The 26439-nt window shown below is 45.8% G+C and overlaps 2 protein-coding genes across 9 annotated transcripts in view; one reads left to right on the plus strand and one right to left on the minus strand.

Moving 5' to 3' along the window:
* The first annotated feature begins 254 nt into the window (after positions 1-254).
* LOC125764388 (E3 ubiquitin-protein ligase hyd) lies at positions 255-17357 on the plus strand. 7 transcript variants are annotated; one of them, XM_049428557.1, is made up of 18 exons: positions 255-355; positions 1396-1907; positions 2616-3416; positions 4077-4474; positions 4546-5725; positions 5798-8489; positions 8556-9045; positions 9208-9686; positions 9765-9957; positions 10025-10117; positions 10370-11586; positions 11659-11974; positions 12054-12229; positions 12507-14047; positions 14466-14675; positions 14757-14904; positions 14983-15213; positions 15304-17357. In XM_049428557.1, the coding sequence occupies exons 2-18, from the start codon at positions 1846-1848 to the stop codon at positions 15514-15516; spliced, it is 10440 nt and encodes a 3479-aa protein (XP_049284514.1). In that variant the 5' UTR covers positions 255-355; positions 1396-1845; the 3' UTR covers positions 15517-17357. The 7 variants fall into 7 exon arrangements, with proteins under 7 accessions (XP_049284514.1, XP_049284507.1, XP_049284511.1 ...); XM_049428550.1 differs by having other exon boundaries at positions 10370-11974; XM_049428554.1 differs by having other exon boundaries at positions 10028-10117; positions 10370-11974.
* A 3585-nt stretch (positions 17358-20942) lies between these two features.
* LOC125764201 (uncharacterized) overlaps positions 20943-26439 on the minus strand; it is a 45341-nt gene continuing 39844 nt past the window's right edge. For both annotated transcript variants that reach the window (XM_049428164.1, XM_049428165.1), the window contains 5 exons: positions 24066-26120; positions 23481-23846; positions 23310-23401; positions 21611-21948; positions 20943-21405 (listed from right to left, as the gene is read on the minus strand). In XM_049428164.1, coding sequence (XP_049284121.1) covers positions 21174-21405; positions 21611-21948; positions 23310-23401; positions 23481-23846; positions 24066-26120 — 3083 coding nt within the window. In that variant the 3' untranslated portion in view covers positions 20943-21173. The remainder of the gene's footprint in view (positions 21406-21610; positions 21949-23309; positions 23402-23480; positions 23847-24065; positions 26121-26439) is intronic.

A 26439-nucleotide genomic window follows, 5' to 3' on the forward strand; every position in this document is an offset into this window, starting at 1 on the left:
TCTAGAAAACTGTATTTATTCATTTTTCAAAGCATACAAATATTTTCAGATTTGGTATGATGATCAATAAACTGTTTTGGTTTCGTGCAACTGATGGACAAAATTACAGCATTATTGTAAATTTTCACCTACGCCCCATAAAATACCTTAAAAATTATGTTTTATACATTGCGCTGAACATAGAAGGATCATATGAATCGGAACGAATAAAAAATGGAACGGATCGGATTGAATCCCACTCGGAGCATGGAACCTGGAACTAAACGTTCGCACAATGATGAGTCACCATCACTATTAAGTTCACACATCGTGCACGGGTTCTGTTCGAAGGTGTTGAGTTAGAAAGCGAAAAAAGGTGATATGGCAGCTAAAATAGTTTAAATTACTGAAAAATTTATTGGTTTCCTCAATGAGCATTGCAGCGCGGTGTTCTATTGTTCATACTGCCAGCTTATCTTTTGCTTTTAGAGACCGTATGAGAGAGCATTACAAGTCAGTGAGATAGGTTAGCAGGCAAACCAGGAAGGGGCAGATGTCTTCTGCTTACGAGAAATACTGCACAGAAAAGATATATTTAAGAAATCCCAATAAGCGGGGCGAATAGTTTCACGGAATCCTGAGAGACACGCCCGGCGAACTACGTAGCCATGAGGCCGGAACCACTATTGGGTACCAGCAGGTTCTGGTTAAGCAACGCGAGACAGTAGTGGTAGTAGTAGTGGTGCTTCCGTCAGCGCTACCATCCTGGCGGCGACGGGCAACGATTTATATGATGGCGGAGTGGATATTTCTTAAGCAAAAACCCTCCCTGGATGTATTGTAGGTTTGCTGAAATTTTCTCGCAGCAACAGTTTTCCCCCGACACGCGGTTTAGGAGTAAGAAGAACGTTATCTGGTTCCGGTGAATTGCAGAGTCATACGTTGAGAACAGAGGGACCGTTTTGTACGTGGAACAAATGTTTCACGCAGAGTAAGCCGTGAAGGTGTTTTTTTTTTCTTAACTAACCCTGTACTCACATCGCGTGTGTGCTCTAGAATACTTTTCCAAAAGGTACTTCATGCAATAGTGGAAATAAAAAAACTATAAAGCCAGTGTATTGCATATCGGATACAGATTAGCGATAGGATTAGGGAAGCAAAGAGTTTGGAGTAATAATAATACGAGGGCCAGGCTGTCTCTTCTTGATGCGTTTTTGGTGTCCGCACCGGAAAATCCGGACTGTGGCTAGGAAGAAGAATAAAGCAGGAGAGAAAGAAAACGAATCTTTTTTCCGTGGTCGTCGACTCGCTACGTGTGCGCGAGTGTGCTTGTATTCGTGTGCACCCCCCAAAAAGACGGAGGATCGAAACCGAGAACCGTGTGTTGAAGAAAATAATGTAATTTCTGTTTTCTAGTGTGTGAGTGAAGTACAGCACAGGACGTCAGTGCGACGGCGAGTGTGTGCATGTGTGTGTGTGCGTGTTAGTGCATGCTCTTCGTCGTGTGTCACTGACATATGCAGTGCCAACAGTGTTGGGAGGAAGAAGAGCACACCAGTAGTACCGCAACCCTAGCCACAGTACAGTAGTGTGTGAATCGGTGTTCGCAAAAGTACTGTGTGTGGTGCAGGACAAGAACAACGTTTTTGTCTGCCGTAGAGCATTATTGGTTCAATCAGTGAAGTCAACTTGTCGGAACGCGTGTCGTAGCTGGAGGCAGATTCTGTCGATGAAGCAATCAAACGGTCGCGCTGCTGTAGAACGACATTATCTCGTAAATGAGAGCGCACCGCGCAGTGAGCATTGGCAAAACACATAGGCGATCGTGTAGCGCAATAGAAGCATAGGAAAAACTCGCTAGACAAGATGTCCACGTTACATTTTGTCGTCCATCCGCTTCCTGGCACAGAGGATCAACTTAACGACAGGTAACTATTGTTTGATAACTCGCATAAAGCGATCATCTTCAAACCCTTCTTCCGAACTTAGCCCAATGGTGAACGAACAACAGTGCCAAGCTTTCTCATGTCCGCCATTATGGTGTACAGGTGGTGGGTACAGTTAACGTTGTTACTATAGATTATGGTTTTGTAAAACGCGCACTTGTCAACATGCAATTGACCAATGACTGAAAGGATTAAAAGTGTTACATTTTAGCACTCCGTAAATCAGCTTATTGTAATTTCTCCATACAACATGATACATCCATAGCGTTAATGGCTTTGGATGTAGAAAAAATATAGCGAAACTGTCAGATGTGTATGACAGCGCCTCCGTAGTTTGGATTGGATAGTTGGTTGATTGTCTCTTTCACACCTGTACGTTCTGTTCAGTTGGCATCCAACATGTTTCTTCCCCATATGTGTTCTGGTTGTAGCGTCATTGTGGGGAGTAAAAAAATAGAGTATTTCCTTAATTTATTTCTATCTAAAATTAACATACAACAGGGAAACATTACAATAACTGGAGTACAGCAAAATTGTGGATCGTTTTTCCGTTTTTGATTCAAAACGTGGCTGTTAAACGTTTTCTTTGTATGCATCTATTCTAAATTGTAGTCTATATTCTTTTCAATGAGAGAATTTTAAGTTTTGGTCAGTGCAGTTCAAATTAATTTACTTTTGTTTTATTTTTAGGATACGAGACGTGGCCGATAAAATCAACAAATACGGTGTCCAAACGTTACCCGGATTACAGTCACTGAAAGTTCCGGTAAAACAAATCGTCATCGGACCGGCACACCTCGGGATACTGCTTGAGGATGGACGTGCCTTCCGAGTGGCCTTTTCCATCATACCTGAGCGGCTAGATCTCAGCAAACAGGACGCCTCAAAGACAGGTGGTTCCGGAGGCGGCGGCGGTGGCGGTGGTGGTGGCGGCGGTGGTGGAGGCGGAGGAGGTGGTGGTACCGGGGGTGGTGGCAGTGGTGGCGGAGGTGGTGGAGGAAGTCAATCATCGAATCAGTCGAACAACAACTCAAAAAGTACCCCTACCTCTCGGCAATGTCGCTCTCGGGCGCGCATTATGCGTACAAGCAGTTCGGTCCGGGCCGGCAGTGGCTCGCAGGGATCCGGTTCACGCAGTACAGGTGTTATTATGGGTGGTGGATCGTCCGGTAGTCGATCGATCGTATCCGTTCCTGCACCGTTCGTGCCGGAAGAACTGGTGGCGCAGGCACAGGTGGTACTGCAAGGCAAGAGCCGCAATTTGATTATTCGTGAACTGCAGCGTACTAACCTGGACGTGAATCTGGCCGTCAACAACCTGCTATCGCGAGATGATGAAGGTGGCGATGATACGGAGGAAGGTAGCGACAATTATGTAGCCGAGGATCTGATCTCGCTCCTGGACGGTGGTTTCCATCCGGATAATAGCGTCATTATCGATGCGGAAGCTATGTTCACCGACGATGTGTTTGGATTTTCGAATATACGAAAGTAAGTAGTGTTTTGCTTTTTTTATTTAGTCGGTTGTTTAGCTGTCTAGCAATGGGCGATAACGGTAGTTTTAAGTAGATACATACTAAAATTTGTACATTCAAAATTACACTCTTTGCCGAAGGAGGCGGTAACACGGTGCTACGCACATGATGTAGACATGGTTTTATCCAACCAAAATTAAATTGTGAACAGCAAAGTTATGATTATTTTGTCCATATGGTCACACATTGTGATATTTGTATTTAGATTTGGAACCAATTTAAGGTTCGGAATAAAAAGATATTCATATAAGAGTAATTCAAGACAAAAACACGCACTTGTGACAATTATTCACCGATCGATTGTCTAGAAGCTGTTTTCTTTTTAATTCAATTCAATGCAGAACAGATGCTAAAATTTTCGTTAAAATTCTATTAGAATTATAATACAGATGTATAAATTTAGATTTATTAATTTAAGTATTATACGATTTATGTTGTTAATTGTTGTTTTGTAAATAGAGCGGACAATTTTTCTGAAAATGTAACTTGGATAGAATTAAATTTTTTTATAAGAGTAATACTTTTGAACACAAAATTCATTAATCTGTTTCGGCCTTTTGGATCCATTAATCTAACATGTATGTACATTTTTCGTAACGATTGTTTCATTTACTAGTTTGATGTTATACAGTCGTGCCCGTAGTGAACGAAATCAAAACAATTCATCATCCGCTGGTGGTAGCGGCAGTGGTGGAGGATCCGGTGGTGCAGCCGGATCGGCTGGAAACAGCAACGACGGTACGGCAACCGGTGGCCGATCTAGCGGTAGCGGCAGCCAGTCCGGTGCAGCTGGAGCGGGAGGAGGAACCGGCTCATCGGCGATCATTGCTGGCAACGCTCAGTCTAGCGGTAGTTCATCTGGTGGAGCCGGTGGACCCTCAGGTGTATCTGGAAGCTCTGGGCTTAGTAGTGCAGAACGCGAAGGCTTCGGACGATGGAGAGATCGGCAATACTTTGGACCACGTCGTTGGTTTCAAGGAGGAAGGGAGGATGTATGGGAGAAGGAAGCAGGTGGTAAGTGAATGCATCATTTGCACTGTAGGTTGTTGTACATGATTGAAGTTAACGTCAACCTCTCTTTTCAGATTCGAAAAAGAAGGACTATTCATCCGGATATCCCTTGTGGGTATCGGATGAGATGGAGCCTTGGCCGGAGAAGGAACATTCGGTGCGTTTTACGGAAATAGCTTCGTTGTACTCCGAGTTTATAGGAGTGACTGCCCGTGGTGAGATCCATCAGTGGCGTTGGGCCGATGCAGAACCGTACCGTAGCAATGACGCATCAAACGTTCACCATCCGAAGACAATTCCGTTGAACCTGTTGTATGAAAAGGTGACACATATATCGGCTACACTTATCCGATGCTCCGTTGCCACCGAGAGTGGCCGCATTGCTACATGGATGGATGAGCTACTTGGATACGCCGGCAATAAGCTGGAGCATAGTGCGACCAACTATCCTGAGTTCGCACTCGATCGGATAGTGTCGCTGCACACTTGCACGCTGTACACGGTTGCTCGCACGGAGAGTGGTGAACTATTTTGGTGGGGTGTACTGCCATTCGGGCAACGCAAGCGCCTCTGGGATAAGTATCAGGCGAAGGCAAAGAAACCCGTTCGACCGAGCGTAAACACGCCGGAAGTAACGGTCGGGGCTCAGGTGTGCATGAAAAGCTGCCCAATGTACCAGCATGGCGCCATTGGATTTACCATCTCGAATGGTGTACCGAAAGTAGGACAGTTGATGAATGCTGCTTGGGAATTTACCAAGGTATGCCGGTTTAAGCTGCTCTCAATGTCAACTTTGTCGCAACAGCTAGCTGCCAGCACGCAGGGAGGAACCACAGGGACCACGACCGGAACAGTTGGCGGAAGTGGGTTGGGCACAAGCTCAACACTTTCCAACAGCGGCATTGCAGGTTCGCTGAGTGCTGGCACAAATGCATGCGGAATAGGATCACAAAGTTCATCTGCCGCTGTATCGGGAGCGATGAGTGGAATTTTAGATAAAGATTCCAAAGGCGGAAGCACTTCAGCCGCGGCTGCCGGTAGTTCGTCTGCGTCAGGGGGAGTTTCATCCTCGAAGCAAGGGGCTGGCAACAATAAGGAATCCGCGGATCGTATCGATATGCCACCGCCACCTTCTCCGGCTTCCAGTACGTGCAGTGATACCGGCAGTGTGACAAATTCTCACAAACGTCCTAAGCGTATGACACCGAAGGAGGAACCGGACCCGAAAAAGGACGAAGAGCAGTGGTTATTGAAGTGAGTCATATTCGTAAATGTGGTTATTCTCCTGCAGGCAATACTTTTTTCTTCTTTCTTTTTGCTCTCCAGGGATGTCATTTTCGTTGAGGACGTTCGCTCCGTTCCGATTGGGCGCGTGCTAAAGGTTGATGGTGATTTTGCCGCTGTCAAGTTTCCTCCACCACCCGGTTCGGGTGGTTCCATGACCTCGTCAAACAATAGTGGCAGCAATAGTAAGGATAAATTTGACGATAGCATCGAAGCTTGGCAAGACTGTCGGCTGTTGCGCAAGGACGATTTGCAGGTGATAAAATCAGCGACGACACCACGCGTTCCCGACTGCTTCCAAAAGATACCGCGTCGCATTGTGCTTAACCCAACGGCTTCGTCAAGCAGCAATAGTGATGCAATGGGTGGTACCTCTCAGTTGCTAACGATTGCTGTAGATCCCAAGGGTATTCATGGTATTATGAAGACGGCCAACAATCGACTGCACTACTCACTGTTCAACTTGAACACGGGCCGACAGGAGCAGGATAGTGTATTCCCGACTGATATTGGTTCATTTCTCGGCACTTCGATGCATGATGTATCACTGACGTGTGTTGGTGATAGTTCGGACAGTGTACTACTGTTACGCGACGGTAACAACACGATCTATCCGATGGCAAAAGATTGTGTCGATGCAATACGAGACCCAAGCTGGCTCGATCTACCACCGATAAAGTGTATTGCAGCAGCTTCCCTCACGTTACCTTCGGTAGGCGTAAATCTAAAATCGCAGGTAGCGCTGGTAGTTCTAGCTCCGGAGCAGCAGTTGCTCATGTCAAAGATATTGCGCTGCGACATTGAAGGCGTACGGCAGCTGCTTGCCCACATAGCGACGGACGACGGGCAGAATAGGATTTCGCTGGCATCGACGTTAGCAGAGCACACGGACGGTAACAGAAATGTAATCCATGCTTGCATTAGCATGTGCTCACCGACATCGAATCGGGAGCCGGACTTTGTGTCTACTGGTGGTGGATCCAATGGAAACGGTGGTGCATCGAATGGTGGAAACGGTTCGGCAGGAGGAAATAATTCGTCCGCCGGTCTCGAATCGATCAATGTCATAACGAACACGATGATAGGCAACCGGCCGGTCAGCATTAGGGAGATCATGCGTCGTAATGTAGGTAATCGTGAAATGGATGGTACGAGCAATAGTAACGCGATCGTTTCCAATAACGTGCAGAGCGGGCTGCCGGTTCCCATTGCACCAGGTGCCGAAGATCAACCACCGGTGCTGAGCGCGAACTCAATGCCGGTGGTTTACTGGCCATCGGAATACGATCCAACGAGCGGTGACGATGATAGCCTTGGTGGATTAAACAACGCTATGGCCGGCACGGGATCCCATCAGCAGCAACAGCATTCGGGAGCACTTGCTAGTCAACAAACGATATTCACGACGCAGAAATCGGTGTCTGCAATTCCTGAAACGTACGTATCCGATCCAAACGAGCGGCGTCAAAACGCGCAACTGGTTTTGCAGCTGCTATGCGAAAGCCCTATACTGCAACCATCTTTGCACCGACTGTTGAGCGCTAAAGATGCTCAGGGTCAGACTCCGTTTATGCTGGCGGTAACATGCCGTGCCTATCAGGCGGGTATTACGGTGTTTAAAGCCATTCAGAAAATAGCTAACGGTGATGATGCTGTACGGGACTCGATGATATTCCCACCCGGTTCTTCACCAGATCAATCACCGCTGGGGATACTGTGCTGCAACGATACATGCTCCTTCACGTGGACCGGTGCGGATCATATCAATCAAGATATCTTCGAGTGTCGCACCTGCGGATTGACGGGATCGCTCTGCTGTTGCACCGAATGTGCTAAGGTGTGCCACAAGGGACACGACTGCAAGCTGAAACGTACCTCACCGACGGCATACTGCGATTGTTGGGAAAAGTGCAAGTGCAAAGCATTGATCGCGGGCAACCAATCGAAGCGTCACGATCTGCTGTGCAAGATGGCTGCCGAGACGGATCTGGTAACGCGTTTTAATTCCCGTGGCGAATCCATTTTGCTATTTCTCATACAGACCGTTGGCCGCCAGATGGTGGAGCAGCGTCAGTACCGAGCAACATCACGCGTCCGTTCAACGTCGTCTAGCAATACGCGCAAAACGCCCAACCTTGAGCCGGATAATGAAATGCCAGAACACAATCTCGAACCGCCACGTTTCGCCCGCAAGGCATTGGATCGGCTGCTTAACGATTGGCCAGCCGTACGAGCGATGATTATGACGGGTGCCGAACATGAGAAACCGATCGTACCGAATGCAAACCAACAGCCGTTCTACGATGACGATAACCAGCAGGTGTATCTGCAATCGCAAAGCGGCACCTCGCTGTTAGACAAGTTTACGCACAGTTTGATCGTGCGTTGCAGTAGCGATCCACTCGAAAAGTTGCTAATGACACTCGTGCACGAACTGCAGAATGAATCGATACCGGGGCGTGTGGAAGAGGCACAAAAGGTGGCTCGTCGTTTCGTGCGCTCTGTGGCACGCGTATACGTTATATTCAGTATCGAACGGTTCCAAAACCCGGAGAAGCAACGTAACTCAACGACGCAGACAAAGCATCTGCAAGCATATCGCCGGGTGTTTACTGCACTGTTTAAATTCGCCATCGAAGAGCTGGTTGAAATAGCAGATGCACTCATAACACCGGTACGGCTGGGAGTCGTGAAGCCAATCGCGCCGTTCAATTTGTCTTCTAACAATATCGACGTAAGTGATACATACAATTATTCACAACACTACGACTTTCACATAAACTATTTTTCTTTCTTTCAGAGTACTGATGAATTGTTCTCGGTCGAGCCGTTAGCACCGCCGACGAATCGCTCCAATGCTGCTGGCATTGCCCAGATTACTAACAACACCGCCAACGTGCACCTCGGTGTGGACCCACTGGACAGTGAACGTTCGTCATCGGGATTCATTTCCCGCATTAACATACGCCTGGGTGATATCGAAGATAATAACGATGCGGACGCGTTGGTACAGGACGATGGTGAAACATCGGAACAGGAAGATATGGCGGAACGGGAGCAGCCACCACCGAGGCGCTCATCCTCCCTACGGCCAGTTACTAGTGCGGTTTCAATGAATGCCGAGGAAGAATCACAGGATTTACTGCGAAGCGAAGAAAATGCCCAGGGCGAAAGTGATAACGAATTCAATTTCCATGAGGCTGAAACCGAGTCCGATTCCGACGATAATCAGAGCACCCAGGATGCTCAACGGAGCGTTCAAACAGGAGCGACAGCCGGTTCAGATACAGGTGAAGATCCAGCTTTTGTTATTATTATGTTTTTACATTTATATAACCTTTCCCCCAAACACCCGAAAGGCGACCAATTGCCAGATAAATCATTATTTACGCTTTCCGGGAGAACCCTGGGCGATTGTGGTGGTTGATGTTAAATGGTATCACAACTTACAGGACTAAACTCCCTGCTGTTCGACAACGAAGACGATTCCGGCGATTCGACACAACCGGACGATGAAGGTTCAGAGGACGGTGAAAGTGACGATCAGTCCACTGTTGATTTCAACCTGAACGATGATCAACTCGAACGCCGCCAGACACCGGGTGGAAACCAGCGCAACAATCTTGCCCCGCAGTCAATGCAGTGGGCCATACGCAGCCGCGAAACAACCGCCCCAGAGCGTGTCCGTTTAACAACGGGTAGTTCGAACCTGGTTTTCATCGATCCGAGCTCATTGCGCCGGTCGACTACCGCCGTAACGACCGCGCAACAACAAGAATCCCCAACGATGACGACAACGGCCAGTGCACTTGCACGTGCGTTTGGTATTATCTTGCGACAAATTTCCGATCTGATCGGTATGTTGCCAACCAGCATCAGTGGTTCCTCGTCCGTACTTGACGTGACACATCAGGACGCTGTACAGCTTCAGGTACGGTTCGGAAATGGGTTCATTGCAAGTGGATTGCAGGTTTAATATCTCTGTATCCTTTATGTTGGCCTTTCTTAGATGTACGTTGAAAAACGGTTGAAGCTTACGTGGGAGTGGATATTAACCGTGATGGAAGCAACCGAAGCACAACTGCGCTTTGGAGCTTCATTGACTGATTCCACCGATCCTTCGCATCCGCTACATCCGCTCAACATTCCGTCTTCGTCCAGCACTAGCGAAGCTACGCCGTCCGCAATGATCGGTGTTACGAGTAAGTATTTCAGTAAGGGAATTTAAATGCGATTCTTCATGATTTCATTCGCTACGTGTATTTTCAGCAGGCAGGAGTAGAGCCACGATCAGCACGCTCGGCACAGCGACCACAGCGCGCAACCTAGGATTTGCCGATAATGACCGTAGCGCGCGAGATGGTACGTTGTGTAATTGAAATTAGTATTTTCTTAAACAAATAAGCGAAAACGGGCTCATACTCAATTTCTGCCTTTTTTAAATTTTATGGCAATTTAATTAGCCATCATAAACAATTATCCTTAAAGTACTATTTTGTATTATTTTGGTTTTGTTTGTTTATTTTTTCGCGCTTGTTTTTCACGATATATGTACCCCTGTAGCAAACAATGAAGTCATCACTAATGTACAATTTTATATTTCCTTTCTCATAGGTGGTTCCTCCATGACGGCAGACTCGGAATCTAGCAGACGTGATTTTCTCACCTACTGTCTTTCATTGATGCGTGCGCATAATTCAGAGCACCGCGACTCTTTGCCAGTATTGGATGTGACGGCTCTACGCCATGTGGCGTACGTGCTTGACGCAATCCTGTTTTACATGCGTGCAACAAATGATTGTGATCTCGACCGTACAACAAACGGGTCCAACGTATGGGACGATCAGGATGAGAACGAAAACGAAGAAGCGGAAGAGGATATCTCTACTTCCATCGTCATGGATACGGATTCCGTGGACGAGGATATGCTTAGTCGACCATCGCTCGGTCGACGTCATTCGTTCTTCCAGCGATCGGACTCAACGCTCTGTCTCGGGTGCCCCGCACCGGATCCGTTCAATACACCATTGATTGATGCGTTGCCCTTGGCGGATCAACCGCACCGTTTGCAGCCCACGGCAAAGCGAGAAGATCTGTTCGGCATGCCCAAGTGGCCGATTACGCTTGCACCGGGCGTTGGTGCTAGTGCCAGCGGCAGTGGTTTGCAACAACAAAACAATGCCTATACAGGTTCGCCGGAAGGAGGATCTTGTGGTGCCGGAGGTATAACTAATCTGGAATTGCCTCCCGTTCGGTTAAGTTTATCGTCCTCGATTCGACACGAAATGAGCAACAGCATAGTTGCCACAGGGATCATTGTCGATCCGACGGAAGCATTATATTCCGAGTCACAACAGCAGCATCAACCATCCAACCAAGATAACACCGTAGCTTTTATCGATGGAAGTGTCACACAAACCGAACCGAACACGGACTCTCGTGTGAGGGTAGAAATTTCTCTTCCCGTAGGAATTTATCAAGCTGCGGCGAGCGGATCGGGTACCGTTGGAAACGGATCGTCTAGCAAACAACAGCAGGAACTGGACCCATCCGGGCTCGGTGGAACAGCCGGTGGGAGCAGCAGCAATAGCAGCAGCAGTGGTGGCAGTAGCGCAACATCAACGAAAGCGAATGAAACGCATTCTCCCAAGCCACCTCCGCCACCTCCACCGCCGATAAGTGGTGGAAACAGCAGTGGCAGTAATAGTACTGGCGGTCCCACTGGCAGCAGCACTAGCGCTTCGACCACAACGTTCTCGGAGGTTTACTACAAAAAGAACCGGCTGTTCTATCTGAAGAGCAAGTACAGCGAAGAATCCGACGTCGATGAAGTGAGTATCAGCTCGGATGAGCCACAGGACTTGTCGCAATCGTCGATTAAAATCGATGTCGATACGGATCAGGATCATGATGAGCTGTCGGAGTCGGATTCGGAGGATTCGCGGCAACATTCATCGTCGACGGCCAAACGCCAGAAGCTGGACGATGCCGGAAGCGATATCGGAGGAGGCGTAGGAAGCAATGCAACGGCTGCAACGATAACGATGTCGCTACAGCAAGGAAGCAGCAGTGAAGGTGTGGCTGGCCAGCAGCAGTCACCACAGCAACAGCAACAGGAACCCGCGTCTGCAATACGTCCGCCGATTATTGTTGCACGCAGAAAGGTAGCTGGCGGATCGGGATCGGGCCCTACACTGGACGGAACATCAGTCGCTCTAGGTCGGTGGATTTAGTTAGAAAAATAGCGTAGTTTGTGTTGAATGTGTACTTGAATGTGACGTTTTTCCTTCTCTTTTAGCACAAGGTACTATTTCGTCGGACGTTGTAATGGCTGGCGAACAGCAAATTGGTGGCACTGCTTCGTCCTCGGGTCCGTCAGTTTCCTTCGCAAATCCGCTGGTGACGATCGGTAATACACCCGCAGGTACATCCCCTGGCAAAAGTGTTATTGTTCGCGCTGGGCCTTCATCAGCGGTAAGTTCTTTGCGTCAACATTCCAGTTCTCTCCCGTGCACTAGTGAGCTTCACAGATAACGGAGGAAGTTTTTGAAAAGCCGTGAATTTCCTTTCACTTACTGCTCATAGATTATGGCGTTTTTTTTTTAATCGCCATGCTTTCCGATGACCTCTAGTTGGTAAGAGTTTAACTAGAGGACAGATACGAAGTGAACATAAATTGTTATTTTTATGTTTTGTTGTGCTCTTTTGAAAATTTCACACGGGCGTTTCCGTTCGGTTTTATTCGTTTTAGGTGTTTGCCGCGGGAAATATCGGTAGCAGTAGCAGCAATTCCGTCGATTTAATTCAATCGGCCGAAGCGATGGATATACAGGAAATATCAGCTCACGTAACAGTCGAAACCACGCCGAATGTGCTACCGACAGCACTACAGCCCGAAATGCCTCCACGGGGCATCTATTTGCGCGGTTCGTCGGCCTTGTCTTCATCGATTTTGTCCGACATATTGTTAGGTCGCTGGCGTTTGTCGTTAATTCTGTTCGCACGCGTATTTCTCGAAGACGTCGGTGTTGAACCGGGTAGCGTCATCTACGAACTGAACGGATTCCCCGTGAAGGAGACAAAATTCCGACGCTATATGGAGAAGTTGCGCTGTACGACACAAAAAGATTTGACATTGCTAAAAATGGAGCGCAATAGGGCGGCGCTGCTGACGCAAACCTTCAAGGAGCTGAACGTGCTTTACAACAACCGCCGTGTGCAGCAGCCACTGGTATTTAACCGGGTGAAGGTTACGTTCAAAGACGAACCCGGCGAAGGTTCCGGTGTGGCACGTAGTTTCTACACTGCTATCGCCGAAGCACTGCTGGCAAATGAAAAGCTACCACCTCTTGACGTGGCCCAAACGCCAACAAAGTACGGCGGAGGACCGTTCAACAGCATGTTACGGCATCGTGGCAGCAGTAGCGCTGGTGGTGGCAGTGGCGGTGGAGGAAGTTCGAATGTAGGTCCTGGTGTTGGTGGCAGCGGAGGAGGTAGTAATGCACCGGGCAGTGGTGTCGGTGGAAGCGGGAGTAGCAGCAGTTCCCGTCGAGGACTGTCCAGCAAGCAACCCTTGTGGCGTCCGAATCGTGAATCTCGCAAAACGCTCAACTACGACGCTCGGCCCTTCCGGCCAGCAAATGAACAGAATGTGGCAGGGGCAGGCAGTGGTGGCGGTGCAAGTCCTACCCTGCTGAACGTCGGGGAAATGTTTTCCGTTCAGCAGCAACAGCTAGGCGACCGGCTTTATCCAAAGGTACAACTGCAGCATCCGAACAATGCTGCTAAGATTACGGGAATGTTACTTGAGCTACCGCCAACGCAGGTGTTACATTTGCTAGCATCGGACGAAAATTTGCGCCAGCGCATCAGTGAAGCAGTGGAGATAATTGTGCAACGCCAGAGGTTAGAGATGGACAACCTTTCCAATGGTGGAAATCAATCGACCTCATCTGGAGGTGCCGGTGCGTCAGTCGGCCAGGGGGCTTCATCCTCGCTCGGTAGTTCCATATCAATGGCGGGAACTAGTGGTGGTGGTTCGTCCGGTTCAGGATCTGGCACTGGTAGCGATCAAGTTGTTGGCAGTGGTAGTATTACTGCTAGCGGTGGCTACAGCAGCATCACAGGACAAGGCACACCTTCGTTAGCGAAAAAATGTACACCGGTGTTACTGCTGGAAGACTGTCAGATGGATGCGCCATTGTTCTACACACCGGGTAAACGTGGTTTCTACAGTCCGCGACAGGGATATCCTTCCAGCGAACGAATGAATGCGTTCCGTAATGTAGGCAGGTGAGTCGACGGGTGTACTATTTGTGACTTGGTATACAGGCCCTTCCCTGAGTTCTGATTGTATTTGGGTCCGAAAAAAGAGCCCGAAGCAAGGCATAAGTCGAAATCGCCGTATGTCGAGAATACATCGTTTATAACCGTACTTAGAGAATCGAAAGCTTTATTCAAATATTCTAGAGGAAAACAATATCTAGAAATCGTTTTGAATAGTTTATTATTTATTTTTCCAATATCTATTCAATATTTCCTTAAAATATTTATCAAGAATGTATTGGGCAAAATAACAACTGTCAACTGTCAAGATCAAAACCGTCGTATCTCGAGGAGGTCGTAACTCGGCGGACGCCTGTACTTAGTCATCCCATGCAACATACAATGTGAAATAATGAATATTATCTTTAATTAATTTGTTTTACAGATTGATTGGTTTGTGCTTGCTCCAGAACGAACTATTTCCGCTGTTCCTTCAACGTCACGTGCTAAAGTACATTCTTGGCCGACAGATTCGCTTCCACGATTTAGCATTCTTCGATCCAGTGTTGTACGAGTCGCTCCGGCAGCTAATAAAGGATTCGCAAACCAAAACCGGAGGCATCAGCATGCTGCAGAGTCTTGAAATGAACTTTGTGTAAGTTTTGCTGTTTATTCACGAAATAGCTGTCGTACTTATAATATCTTGTATGTGTGTTGTTTATTTCGCCCTTTACAGGATCGACCTCATGATGGAGGAAGGCTCGGGAACGGTGGAACTGGTACCGGGTGGACGGGATATTCAAGTTAACGAGAACAATGTGTACGATTATGTGCGTAAGTACGCAGAGTATCGTATGATCAAAACGCAAGAGAAGTCATTGGAAGTAAGTGACACAGATCGCTAAAATATAGCAGAGCAGAGCCCATTCTAACCTATTGCTCCCCTGTTACTACCTCCACAGGCTATTCGGTCCGGCGTGTTTGATGTACTGCCCGATACGGCACTGGATCAACTGACTGCTGAAGATTTGCGATTGTTGCTGAACGGGGTGGGCGATATTCACGTAGCCACGCTCATTTCTTACACGGCGTTCAATGACGAATCGAACGAACCAAGCGATAAGTTAACCAAATTCAAGCGCTGGCTCTGGAATGTGGTTGAAAAAATGACCAACCTAGAGAGACAAGATTTGGTGAGTTATATGTCTGTCCCATCTTCTTACAACGCATCTTTGGAGCAACGTTTTCATGTGTTTATTATTTTACCTATTCCCCAACGACAGGTTTACTTCTGGACTGGTTCACCAGCGCTTCCTGCTTCCGAGGAAGGATTCCAACCGATGCCATCGGTGACAATACGCCCGGCAGATGACTCCCATTTACCGACGGCGAACACGTGCATCTCGCGGCTGTATATTCCACTCTACTCAAGCAAAGCAGTCCTGCGGCACAAACTCCTGCTAGCGATCAAAACAAAGAACTTTGGATTTGTGTAAAATTTGGCGGAGAAAGGTAGATGAAAGGGAAAAGCTAAATAGAATGAGAGAAGAAGAAAGAGAAGAATGAAAAGGGTAAATTAATTGGGCGTCCTTTTTGGGCCCTGTTTAGGGGCGACCATATGGAACCACGTACTAAAGTAAAAAAAGGACAGTGCACTGATCATAATTTGAAGAGGGAAAGCATGTTTCCTTAAATGCTAGCGTAAACTCGAACCAGAAATAGAGTAAATGCGTGCGTAGCATTCTGTAGCAAGGCAATATTCATATTTTTTCTGTGGTTATTAACAAATGTTCTGTTTTTTTTCTTCGGATGATTTACATGATCACTTATCGGTTTCAGAATTGTTTTACGTTTAGTTTTGTGTTATCCTTTTCTTGTAGTTAAATCTGCAACCATAGTAAGTTGTAATCAAGCATACAAAACAAAAACACTTGCTTGTTTGTATGTTTGCTTCTATTCATGAACCACGTTAGAAATGCTTGGTTCGAGCGAATGAATGAAACAGATAAACAAAAAAATAAAGTAGGTCTAGTTTTTGCGTATTATTTAGGGTGATACTAGCATAAACACAAACGAAAATTGCCAATGATGGGAAATCATCGAATCGCCATGCAACGGTTATGATTTCTCTGCGCTTAACTTAACAAAAAGGTGTAAAGCGAAAGTGAAGAGGAGTAGAACGTGTGGTGTAAGCCGCCACATTATTATCACAAGTGACCAATGTGTGCGGTACAACGAGCATCGTAGCTATGAACATATAGGCAGATCGGTTGAGATATGTAATTGATCATGGAAATTGTAACAGTTAGCACACGAGAGCGCACACAACTGAAGAGAAACGTTCTTCGACTGGGGGAAACATTACACCCATAGTCTTCAAACAAACAAAAAAAAACTGTACGATATGAATATGTGTGTTAACACATAACGTTCTTTCAATAAGTTTTTCTTTTCGAATGTGTACGTCTCTAGTTGAGCTCTACCATACCTTTTTCCCGATTTTTTAAAACATACTTCACAGTTTCAGATTACGTTGCGATTAGGGGGGGGGGGGGATTTCACTCGCAAAAGTGAAACAATACCGGAGATAAGTAAGGCATGGAAATAGGATGAATAGAAAGCTAGAGGATTAGGATTACTATTACGCCTACGAATTAGGGATCAGCGTATCCGCGAGTGTAACAGAAGCATGCAAATATTATAACAAAATCGATATCTTTGAATATAGATATATATTTATAATCGTATCATAATGGCCAAAATTCTTACAAACGCACCATCATTTCTCAACATATTTTACTAGCTGGTAAACTAATGATATTACCGATCAACGTAACAAATCATGTGGAAGGAAAAAAGGAACAGTTTGTTTGAAATTTTGTTGTAAAGAAAAATGTCTACCCATGTGAAAACTATTGCGTTCAACATATTTAAACTATAATCATCTATTTCATCTTCAGTTGTCAATTTATTCACCTTTGTTTCAGCTGTATCTTTTAAATCAAGTGATGCAAATGATGCAAAGTGCGGGAAATGTTTCCTTTTCACCGTGTTGGAATTGCTGAGCATGTACTACTTTCCATAGCAGTGATTCGACGATGCATCGAATTGTTGAATGGATTCATATTTTGTTTATCTTGTGAACATACCTGATTTTTTATGCAATTGCTGGTAAGGTATGTTTAGTAATGATGCGCTTATACGGGGAATGTCGGCTATTGTACAACGCTGTGGCTTCGGTGTGAAATCGATCTTCTAGGACAAGAGCAATCGCCAAACACAATAATAGTATGAAACCACGTGGGGCGTTTTCAATTCAACAAAAAAAAAAAACAAACGGTGGACAATATGCAAAGCATCTCAAGAGCGATCAGGTGATAGCAGCAATGGATGAGGATGGAATAAATGTCCTATTTGTAGATAGCAAAAAAAAACAGCAGAAGAAGGTGGTATAAACAATAAGCATCGCAGGGTAGGCACAATGGAGCAAGAAATGGTGCGGCATTAAAATATAGCGTGTTTGTTGTGTGTTACGAAGGGTGTCTTTTGTGTTTAGTGAGACAGGAAAGGACATTTAACTTCATGAAGGGAGGTGGTCGTAGACACGAAGCAGCAGGACTATTTGCCACACTTTACTCTCCTAACAAATGTGGTTCTGTGGTACTTGGTATGTGTCGAATGTATGAACTATTTCATTCTGAAACACGGCCAATGAATGGAAAAGAAAGCGATTTCTGATGATGATGGTACCGGAATTGAAGACATATCGTAAGGATCAAACTCGGTATGTCGTGAGCTACGTTTGTTTTTTTTGTATATCTAATTTTATTTTTAAGGTATTTTCACTTTTCCACTAATTCTATCGTAGCTAACGCACAACAAATACTAAGATTCCGTAGATGGAAATTTGTATGCGTTTAGTATAAACTTCAGCTAAAATTTCATTTAACAAAACACGAAATGAGTTCATCTTTACTATCTCTGCATTGTTTCCTTTTGCCGTAAGCCATTCTGGCCATTTCTCAACGTAAAAGAGCAAACACCGAGTGGAAGCAGTAACTATCGGTTGGAGCTACATCCGTACATGTAATAGATAAGCAAGACGACGGATATGGTTTGAAACGGCATATTAAAATTATCAATTTTATGGAATATATGCAATCGTATACACTGTGATTCGTGCTTTTGTTTGCCTTTGATAAAAGAAAGAAATTCTGCTTACTCGTTAGCTTATCCAGTTTTGTATTGGTAGTTTGGTAAGGTGTGGAATTTAACATATCCAGGAATCCTCTAAACAACTCATTCATTTTACCGGCCTTTCTCCTTGAAGAACCTTGCCGGTCCGGGTGAGCCTCCAAACAAAACCTTTCTTCTAGCACCGGCAAACTTGCCAACACGGTGGTATGGGAAAGGACCCTCGTTTTCTAAGTAATTCATTGACACATGATCGAACCAATAAACCCCTTTAAAGCGTTTTGCTACTAATCACAACAATAGTGATTCATGTTATTTAAAAAGGGTTTAAATGCCCGCCATTTTCCATGTCATAAATGTAAGAATGGATTTAATCGAGAGCGAAGAATTGTTTGTTTACGAGACATTTTTCATTCCTCTCTCAAGCAGGCACGAAGTGCGCGCGAAAGAATGAGAGAAGGTGAGAGCAAGCCGCTTCGCCAATTATGGTTGTGTAGGTGTGTCATGATAATGATCACGAGATAAGGAGAATTTGTGATCAGTAGTGATCGGACAGTGATACATGTAAGTTGTGAAAGGAAGCTTTCGGTACATTGAATAATTGGTTCAAACAAGTGATCCTCGAGGATTGTATTCCATACAAAGAATAGTTTAGTATAACAATTCGTGTGTTGGTGTGATTTTAAACAATGAAGGGAATTGTTTAGCACGTGTACTAATTGTTGCCAGCGTCGGCTTGGTTTGCGTCGGTGTATGCGTGATATTTGTTCACATCGATCGAGTGTGGTGTTTTCAATACAACAAAGCGCAAAGTCGTGTAAGTGAAAGAAGAATATATCACTTTGTGAATGTAAAGGAACCCAAAAATCACAAGCAGTATTGTCTTCCAAGAGGGAATGCTAAATCATCAATGCAGTTTCAATTCTAACGGTATCGTGGTGATCGTGGTAAAGCGATAACAAAATTTTTCCATCTTGCGATTACCTGCGCAGGCAATGGACGTTCGTGTGACGCCGGGTGGTCCGTGTGTGAGAGTGTGTGTGAGGAAATTTAAAATCAGTGCGTGTACTAAGCTTGCAAATTACTTGCATTTGTGTTGTGCAGTGGATTTTGTCAACCAGTTTTAACGTGTTTTGTTGGTTTGTATCATAACCTCCGTGCCGGCTTCAGCTAGTTCATAAAATTTTTAATTATTAGAAGAAAACTTTCGGTATATGTTGTGGAAAATGACTCCCATCCTTTGTGCATAGTGAAAATATGTAAGTGTTGGTTGTTTTTTGGTGAAAAAATGTGTCTATTGTGTTGATGTCTATTTCTCGATGAGCTTATTGCTTATTGCGTGAATTAGTGTAGTGAAAAATGTGCTCATTGTAGGTGAGTGTTGTGTTTTGAAAGTGCATTGAACTGTGTATGTGCCTTTAAGCACACAAAAAAGTGTGAAGTGTTGGTTGCTTTTTGGGGGAAAGTGATGTCTTTTTCTCAAGGAGCTGATTACTTATTCGCTAATGGGGTGAAAAATATGGCCATTGTTGGTGAGTGTTGTGTTTATAATGTGCAAGAGCCAAATTGAAGTGTGTATGTAAGAGAAGAAAAAAAAGAAAATGGCAGTATATAAAATCAAAGTGGCCGCGAAGAAGCTCTTTTGCCTTCTAAAAGAAATGTTTTCCTCTGTTTTATGAAAGCTAAGTGTCCTGCGTACAAACTTTCGTTTCCCCAGGTAAGTGAACCACATTCAATCAGAAATATCGGAAGTAAAATTTTTACTTGAAGAAATTAATACACTGAAGAAATAGTTCTGGTTTTAAATACTTTAGTCCGCCACTGATTCCACCCCTGGCCTCCAAGGGTATTAATCCGTCACTTGGTCGCCTAGTACGACAGAAGATTTTCCATTATTGAATACTACAGACTGTTTTGAGTTAGAATATTACTTATCAGGTCAATGATTAATGGCCGCCAGAGAAGGCCATCCGCAACTCAAAGGAGGTGTACAGTGAGATGATCACACTTTTGAAGTCCCCCACACTTTCACCTTTTTCGAAGTTCGAAATTATCAGCCCTACAGGTAAAAACCACCTAAAACATTTATGTTGAGATACGTGCTAGCATGCTGGCCGGTAACCGGTCTTTCTACAGTCTGTGGAAATTAGTTATGCGAATTTGGAGGTTCCATGCAATAATAAGGGATCCAATCTGATCCGATCCAATAATAAGGGATGCAATGATCTGTGATCAACTTTTGTACGGCGATGTGATCCGTAATTGTCTGAGATCACCTTTATATGGCAAAGTTGATGCTTTATATGGGGAAGTTGATCCGTAATGATACGTGATCTCCATTATATGGCGATGTGATCCGCAACGATCCAGGATTTCTTCAATAATACGATGTGGCTCCCTCCTGCAACCATTCCACCTCTCAAATTTGATCCGGATCATATGATCCGATCTGATCTGGGTCTGAAATAGTCAAAATCCGATCCCAACATTCGGGATCATTTCCCATAAATAGTGGAAACTCCTCCACTTAAAACACCTGACGCGATGATCGAAGCCGGTATTGTATAGAACCTACATCTATATGCGCTTGATATGTAAGAAATTCAATGATAGTTTTTTTGGAGACAGAACATATGTATGGCATAATTCAGTGATAACTCACTTGTGGCATAAAATCCTTACCCGTCGCTGTACACCGCATACACAAACACCCAACTTTCGACAAGAATTACATTCTAATGTTGTGTTTTTATTTACTAAAATGCACTATTTCTTACACTAAAAACAAATGTGAAGGTCCATTGCTGAAGGATTGTTGTCAACTGGTTAATGGAGAAAGATGGGCCACCACATCGCACTGTAGTTGCTTACACCTGTCCTGAGAATTGTCATCGCCAAACGTAGAATCCTTTTCCTGCTCTACATGGCATACCGTATGCTAGTGTCCTTATGCTACGCCTTAGGAAAAGTAAGGCTGTGTGCGGGTATAGCACACGTGGTGCCTGCGTGTAAGATCCCGTTCGCTCATGGTAGGTACCCTGGGTTTTAGCTCTGGTGCGATCGCATTACCCATGACCGACAGGCAATCCGTTGCTATGGGCGATCCTGCCTGATGTTGCTGCTGCTGCTGGCTGTCAAGTGACATTCGTCTCGGATGGGATTGTTGCTGCTGGTGTCCGTAGTAAACATTGCTAGCAGAAGGTTGGAAAAATAAAACTTAGAAGGACATTTTCGAACCGACATCTTGGCACGAAGAAGTTTGCTTCTCAGTGGTAATAGCCGATTGTGGTGGTTGTGCAAATTAATAGTATTGTGTTGATGCAGATTCGTTTTGGTGAGTGGAATTAGCCAGAATCATGACACACAACAGAAAAAAAGCGAATAGGATGAAATTACCCATAGTCTTCTAGATGGTATGATGGTTCGGTATGGTGAAAGCGCTGCGATGGATGTTGCTGCTGAGACACTAGTGAAGGGGAGGACGATGAGAGAAACTTTCCACCGCTCCCATTTTGCAATGTGGGATGGAGTACTTGTGCGGTAGGCTGAGGAAGCAACGGATTGCTGGGCCGTGGACGACCACCGCGCCCCGTTGCCATCGGTGGCGCACGCGAAGCCAAATAATGTTGCTGCTGCTGCTGTCCACTGTTTGCCGCCTGATGCTGGTGAGACAGCTGGTGGTAGCTGTTGGCGATGGTGCGAGTTGCGGACGCCACGACACTACATTCGACCGTCTGGAACCGACCGCAAGCGTAACCGATGGAATGACAACGAGAATGAAAACGTGTAAAAAACATAAGAATGACTTCGCCTGTGAGGTCGTGCCGGCAGATCTCCCTTTTAAGGAGATCACATGCACGAGGCGAGCAAAAGCAGCATCGAGCAGTCCCGGCAGATGGCGGCGAGGGAAGGAAAATGGTAGGCGAAACTAAAAACAAGAACCATTCAAACGCAACGACACAGTAAAGGAAGCTAAACGATATTACGAAATGGAAAATCGTCGAATAGCACAACAACGAACATGTAATACTAAATATTGTTACGGCAATTATTTCCAGTAACGATTTACTACATCGAAGTGCATTGAAGTGACTGAATGGTTCTATGAAAAAAAAACATCCGGATTGCGGATGATGTTCTATTGCGGATCCTTGTAATGAAAGACATGACATTCACATGATCTACGTTTCTAACATTCGTTTGAATTATACTACTTGTCCGGGATGAGATGCATTGAAGTTAGATTCAAACGAAAATGGACAACGGCTAGAATGGTATGTAAAAATGATGAAACCCGGATCATTCTGAATACATCCACATGCACTAGATGTGTGACCGAATGAATGAGTTGATGAGCATCAAATGCTAGTATTATCGATGATTGACTGCAGAATGAGATATGCTTGGAACAATACTGAAGTTGAAACTATTCACAACCAAACCAAAAGGACACATACACATTAATGGCACAAAGGCACACAAGAATCGAGCTGATTCGGCGCGGTCAAACATTCACAGAAGCTACATGACGCTTACAACAAGGCAAAGCGAAGATAAACGAAACGAGTACACAGAGTTTAGAAGGAAAAGTAGTAAGTATGAAAGAATTGGCCATTTTGCTTTACCTAACCAACTTCCTCTAAGGAAGCTGTCCTGTGTGGGTGTGTGTTTCGTTCTGCTACAAGGTTTCAAAATGGGGCTGGCGGGACTAATACACTAATCCATTAACAGAGGGCAACACCGTGCAAGCGTAAGGCTGTTTTCCAAGCGTACGGTGGTATGCGCTATTCATACCATAATTCTGCCATAGCATTAAAAAAGGGATACACATGTAGAAGTATTCATTCTAAGGCAAAAGAGTGGTTCATTTCCGTCCCGAAAACTACACATCTGCTTTGTCCACAGTAGACAATCGGAAGGATCGGTCAATGACTTCCGATATACAACACGCACACACACACACACGCATACACGCAAAACAAACACACTAAGTAGCCGAAAGATGACGACTACTCCGTTGTTGGTGTTGGGGAATTTGATGTGTTTTGCGCGCCTGTGTCATTACTGGAGTTGGAGCCGCCGCGCGTTCTGGTACCTTGATCGCTTTCCTCGCCGTTGGTCTTGCCAGAATGTTGTGCGTTGAACCAACATTCGGAAGACGATAATCCTTGGTTGTGGTACCAGCACCTTAAAAAGGAAGTAATGGTGAAGAAACAGATATGATATGAGATAAGGTAGTCTAAGTATAAGTATATTAAGTATGTACCTGTTCCATCGGAGCGTGTTAGGTTGCGTCGCGGATTAAGGATACCCGGTGCCTGTGATGATGTTGGAGGTAAGGCACCAGCTCGGGAAGTACTCCTACTGGCACCGGGATACCCAATACCGTCCAGAGGATCACCATCCACAAACTGATGTGTCTGGCGATTCCGTCCAGCAGCAGTAGAAGGTCCGTTTGAGTTAGTATAGCTACCGCTGGGTGCATGACTTAAGCTACCAGTAGCGGCCGAGCTAGTCAAAGCCGACTTGCCACCACTTCCAGCACCTGCTGCACCCTTGGGGAAGCTGAGTCTCATCTCAACATCCGGGGCCATCTCAGGATTGTAGTTTCCAGCCACCGTCACCGTCCAGCCTGTAGGGCAAACGAACGATAAGAACACAAAAAATATATATAAGTAAGAAAGAAGGCGCAGATTATGTTGGTAAGAAGTAATACAGGTAGTAACATGTAGTATAAGTAGACGCTATGACGCGATCAGAACAGATCCTTGGAATTCGTGGTTAAGAGGAGTAGCCACACAGTCGTTGCTAATGGCTCGTAGATGAAAAAGAGAAGATTGTGTTTGTGTACCTTGGTTGGAGCTTGACTGTGTGATCCCACTGATGATGTTCGATGTTGTCGTACCGGCCGTAGAACCTATTGTCCCAACACCACCACCTCCACCGCTAGTTCCCGTTTTTAACGGACTCAACTCACTGCAACTGCCCACCGATGCCATAACTTCATCATCTCCTGCAAGTTGGCTCCTATCCGTCTGTTCAAGCTGCTGTGAGTCCTTAGTAACTCCCTTTCGCCACTTGCTACCCCAACGGCTTGCGCTCACCAGCTTCTGTTTGGCCAGCTGTGACAGATTGCGCTCACTATTCGTCTTCCAGCGTGTAGCCGCCGTTGGTGGTTGTGAGGATTGTAATGATTGTTGTTGCTGCTGCTGCTGAAGGTTCGGTCGCTTGAAAGGACTTACATTTGGGGTGCTGTCTGCCGTTGAGTTACCATCGGACGTATCGGAACTGGTCGTTTCGTTATCGTAACCGTGTGTTTCAGCCGATCCACCTGCCACCAGCATCGGTTCATCCTCGACAACGTTCACCGGTGGACGGGTACGACAGTCGTAGTCTTTCGGCAGGCTTAAACCAATCTGCCTTTCCTTTTCCTTCCGATTGTTAACCTCCTTCGCTGTCTTGGGTAATACACGAATCGGTGCCCGTAGCTCATTCTTGATTTCCTTCTGTACCGACTGTACGACTGTGGTGGCACGGGTCAGATGGTTCGTGTACTTGGGTCGATTTAGCACAGCCCCCGGTTCGTTTGGTTTTTTACGTGCCATCTTTGGTGTTTGTGCTCCCGGTACTGGTGGCAATGGCTTTTGTGGTCCCTCTTCACTACCCGTCACCGTTGTTACGGTCGCGTTGGAGGTGGAACTTTTGACAGTAGAACGTTTACCTAATTTGTCCGCGAACGCATCCGAAGAAGGTTTTGGATGTTTAGTTTTGGGTGGTACATCACATCTCCTAGACGGGATGTCCTCACGTGCTGGAACATTTGGTTCGTTTATCTTTACATCTTTTCCAACGGGTCGTGGTGCAAGTGAACTCTTCCGCACTGGAACTGCTATCTCGTGGAGTGAAGGTGTTGGCGTTAGCTCTGTGATTGGTGTCTGCGGTGATGGTGGAACCGGAGATGTCTGTATGTTGGGAGGTGTTGGTGGTGCCGGGAAACTACGTGTAGGAGATTGGCCGAGTTTTGCCCGACAGTAGAAACACCCGTCAGTGATCGACTTTAGGCTGGCACCATGATTGTGAAGCTCCGGATTGCAGAAGCAACAGGAAGAACATGTCGTATCGGACGTTTTGGGAGGAGCATCCGAACCAGCACCGAAGCTGGTGGTACGTTGCCGATGCCACGATCCCGTACTCGAACGTGCCATCTCTTCCAGCGAGTCTGCCGTTGAGAGTGGTGCCGTGTGTGGGCAGAGGGCGGTCGTTTCGGACGTGAAGAATTCACCACCATCACCACCACCAGTCGTTAGCGGTGTGCGGTGGATGGAGGTTTCGTAGTACTCGATCTTCGATTGGATCACCTTACAGTCGCCCGTCTGGAACACTTGCCAGGCATTTTCTTCACGTATCTGGTGCTGAAATGGTGGCGCTGGTAATCGATGATGGTGATGGTGATGTTGGTACGAGACAATTTCACCTGGTTCTTTACCGTTTCGCTGTTTTTCACCATTTGTTTGTCGTCCGGTTTCGACTAATGTTTCACAACATCGAATCGCCGACGTGGGCAATGAAGGAAAGGATGGTCCGGAGGCAGGCGTTAGTTTGGTATTTAAACTATCCGTTACGAATGAATCTGCTGTTGAGGCAGGATGATGATGAACGTCCCGGATGTCATCGTACGCGTTGCAAGTGGGACCATCATCAGCACCGAGAGCGATACCGTCACCGTGGGGGGAGGAATTAGAAACGATGTGCGAATGGTCGGGTATTCGGGCCCGATGGTGTTCGATCGCCTCCGGCACACAGTTGCCGATGGTGATCGTCCTTACTACACTTCTACCGTTGTGCGGTGGGCTACGGGAAGGGGCTTGCTCTAGTGCGCCGCGCGGCACGATGTGGAGTCTTGTGTCTGAAATGCATACGGATGGAGTGGAGGGCATAGTAGGTGTGAAGGGTGCGTGTATTTACACAATTGTTTGGTAGTATATGTGCGCCCCCGTTTAAGCTATATTCCAGGACTGATGGGTTGATGGAGGTTTTTTTTTGTATATTTTACACCATCTAATACAGCTTACAATTCATGTTTAGTTAAAAATTAAATGTTGAAATAAAGAAGATTGTTTTTTGTACACACGTTCGTTTCTTTTTTTGAAGTAAAGATACATTAAAATTTATAATAAAAAGCGTCTCAAAAGATTTGTCAAGGTAACGTTTTTAAATTGAAACCA

This window comes from Anopheles funestus, chromosome 2RL, assembly GCF_943734845.2.
Source record: "Anopheles funestus chromosome 2RL, idAnoFuneDA-416_04, whole genome shotgun sequence".
In the NCBI taxonomy this organism is placed as follows: domain Eukaryota; kingdom Metazoa; phylum Arthropoda; class Insecta; order Diptera; family Culicidae; genus Anopheles; species Anopheles funestus.

Excerpts from the sequence above, each read along its gene's own strand:
- LOC125764388 (XM_049428550.1), top strand. The coding sequence starts at position 1,846 with ATGTCCACGTTACATTTTGTCGTCCATCCGCTTCCTGGCACAGAGGAT. Across the intron at positions 4,475-4,545 it reads ATGGGAGAAGGAAGCAGGTG|ATTCGAAAAAGAAGGACTAT; the intron begins GTAAGTGAATGC and ends CTCTCTTTTCAG. Across the intron at positions 9,958-10,024 it reads CGCAATGATCGGTGTTACGA|CAGGCAGGAGTAGAGCCACG; the intron begins GTAAGTATTTCA and ends GTGTATTTTCAG.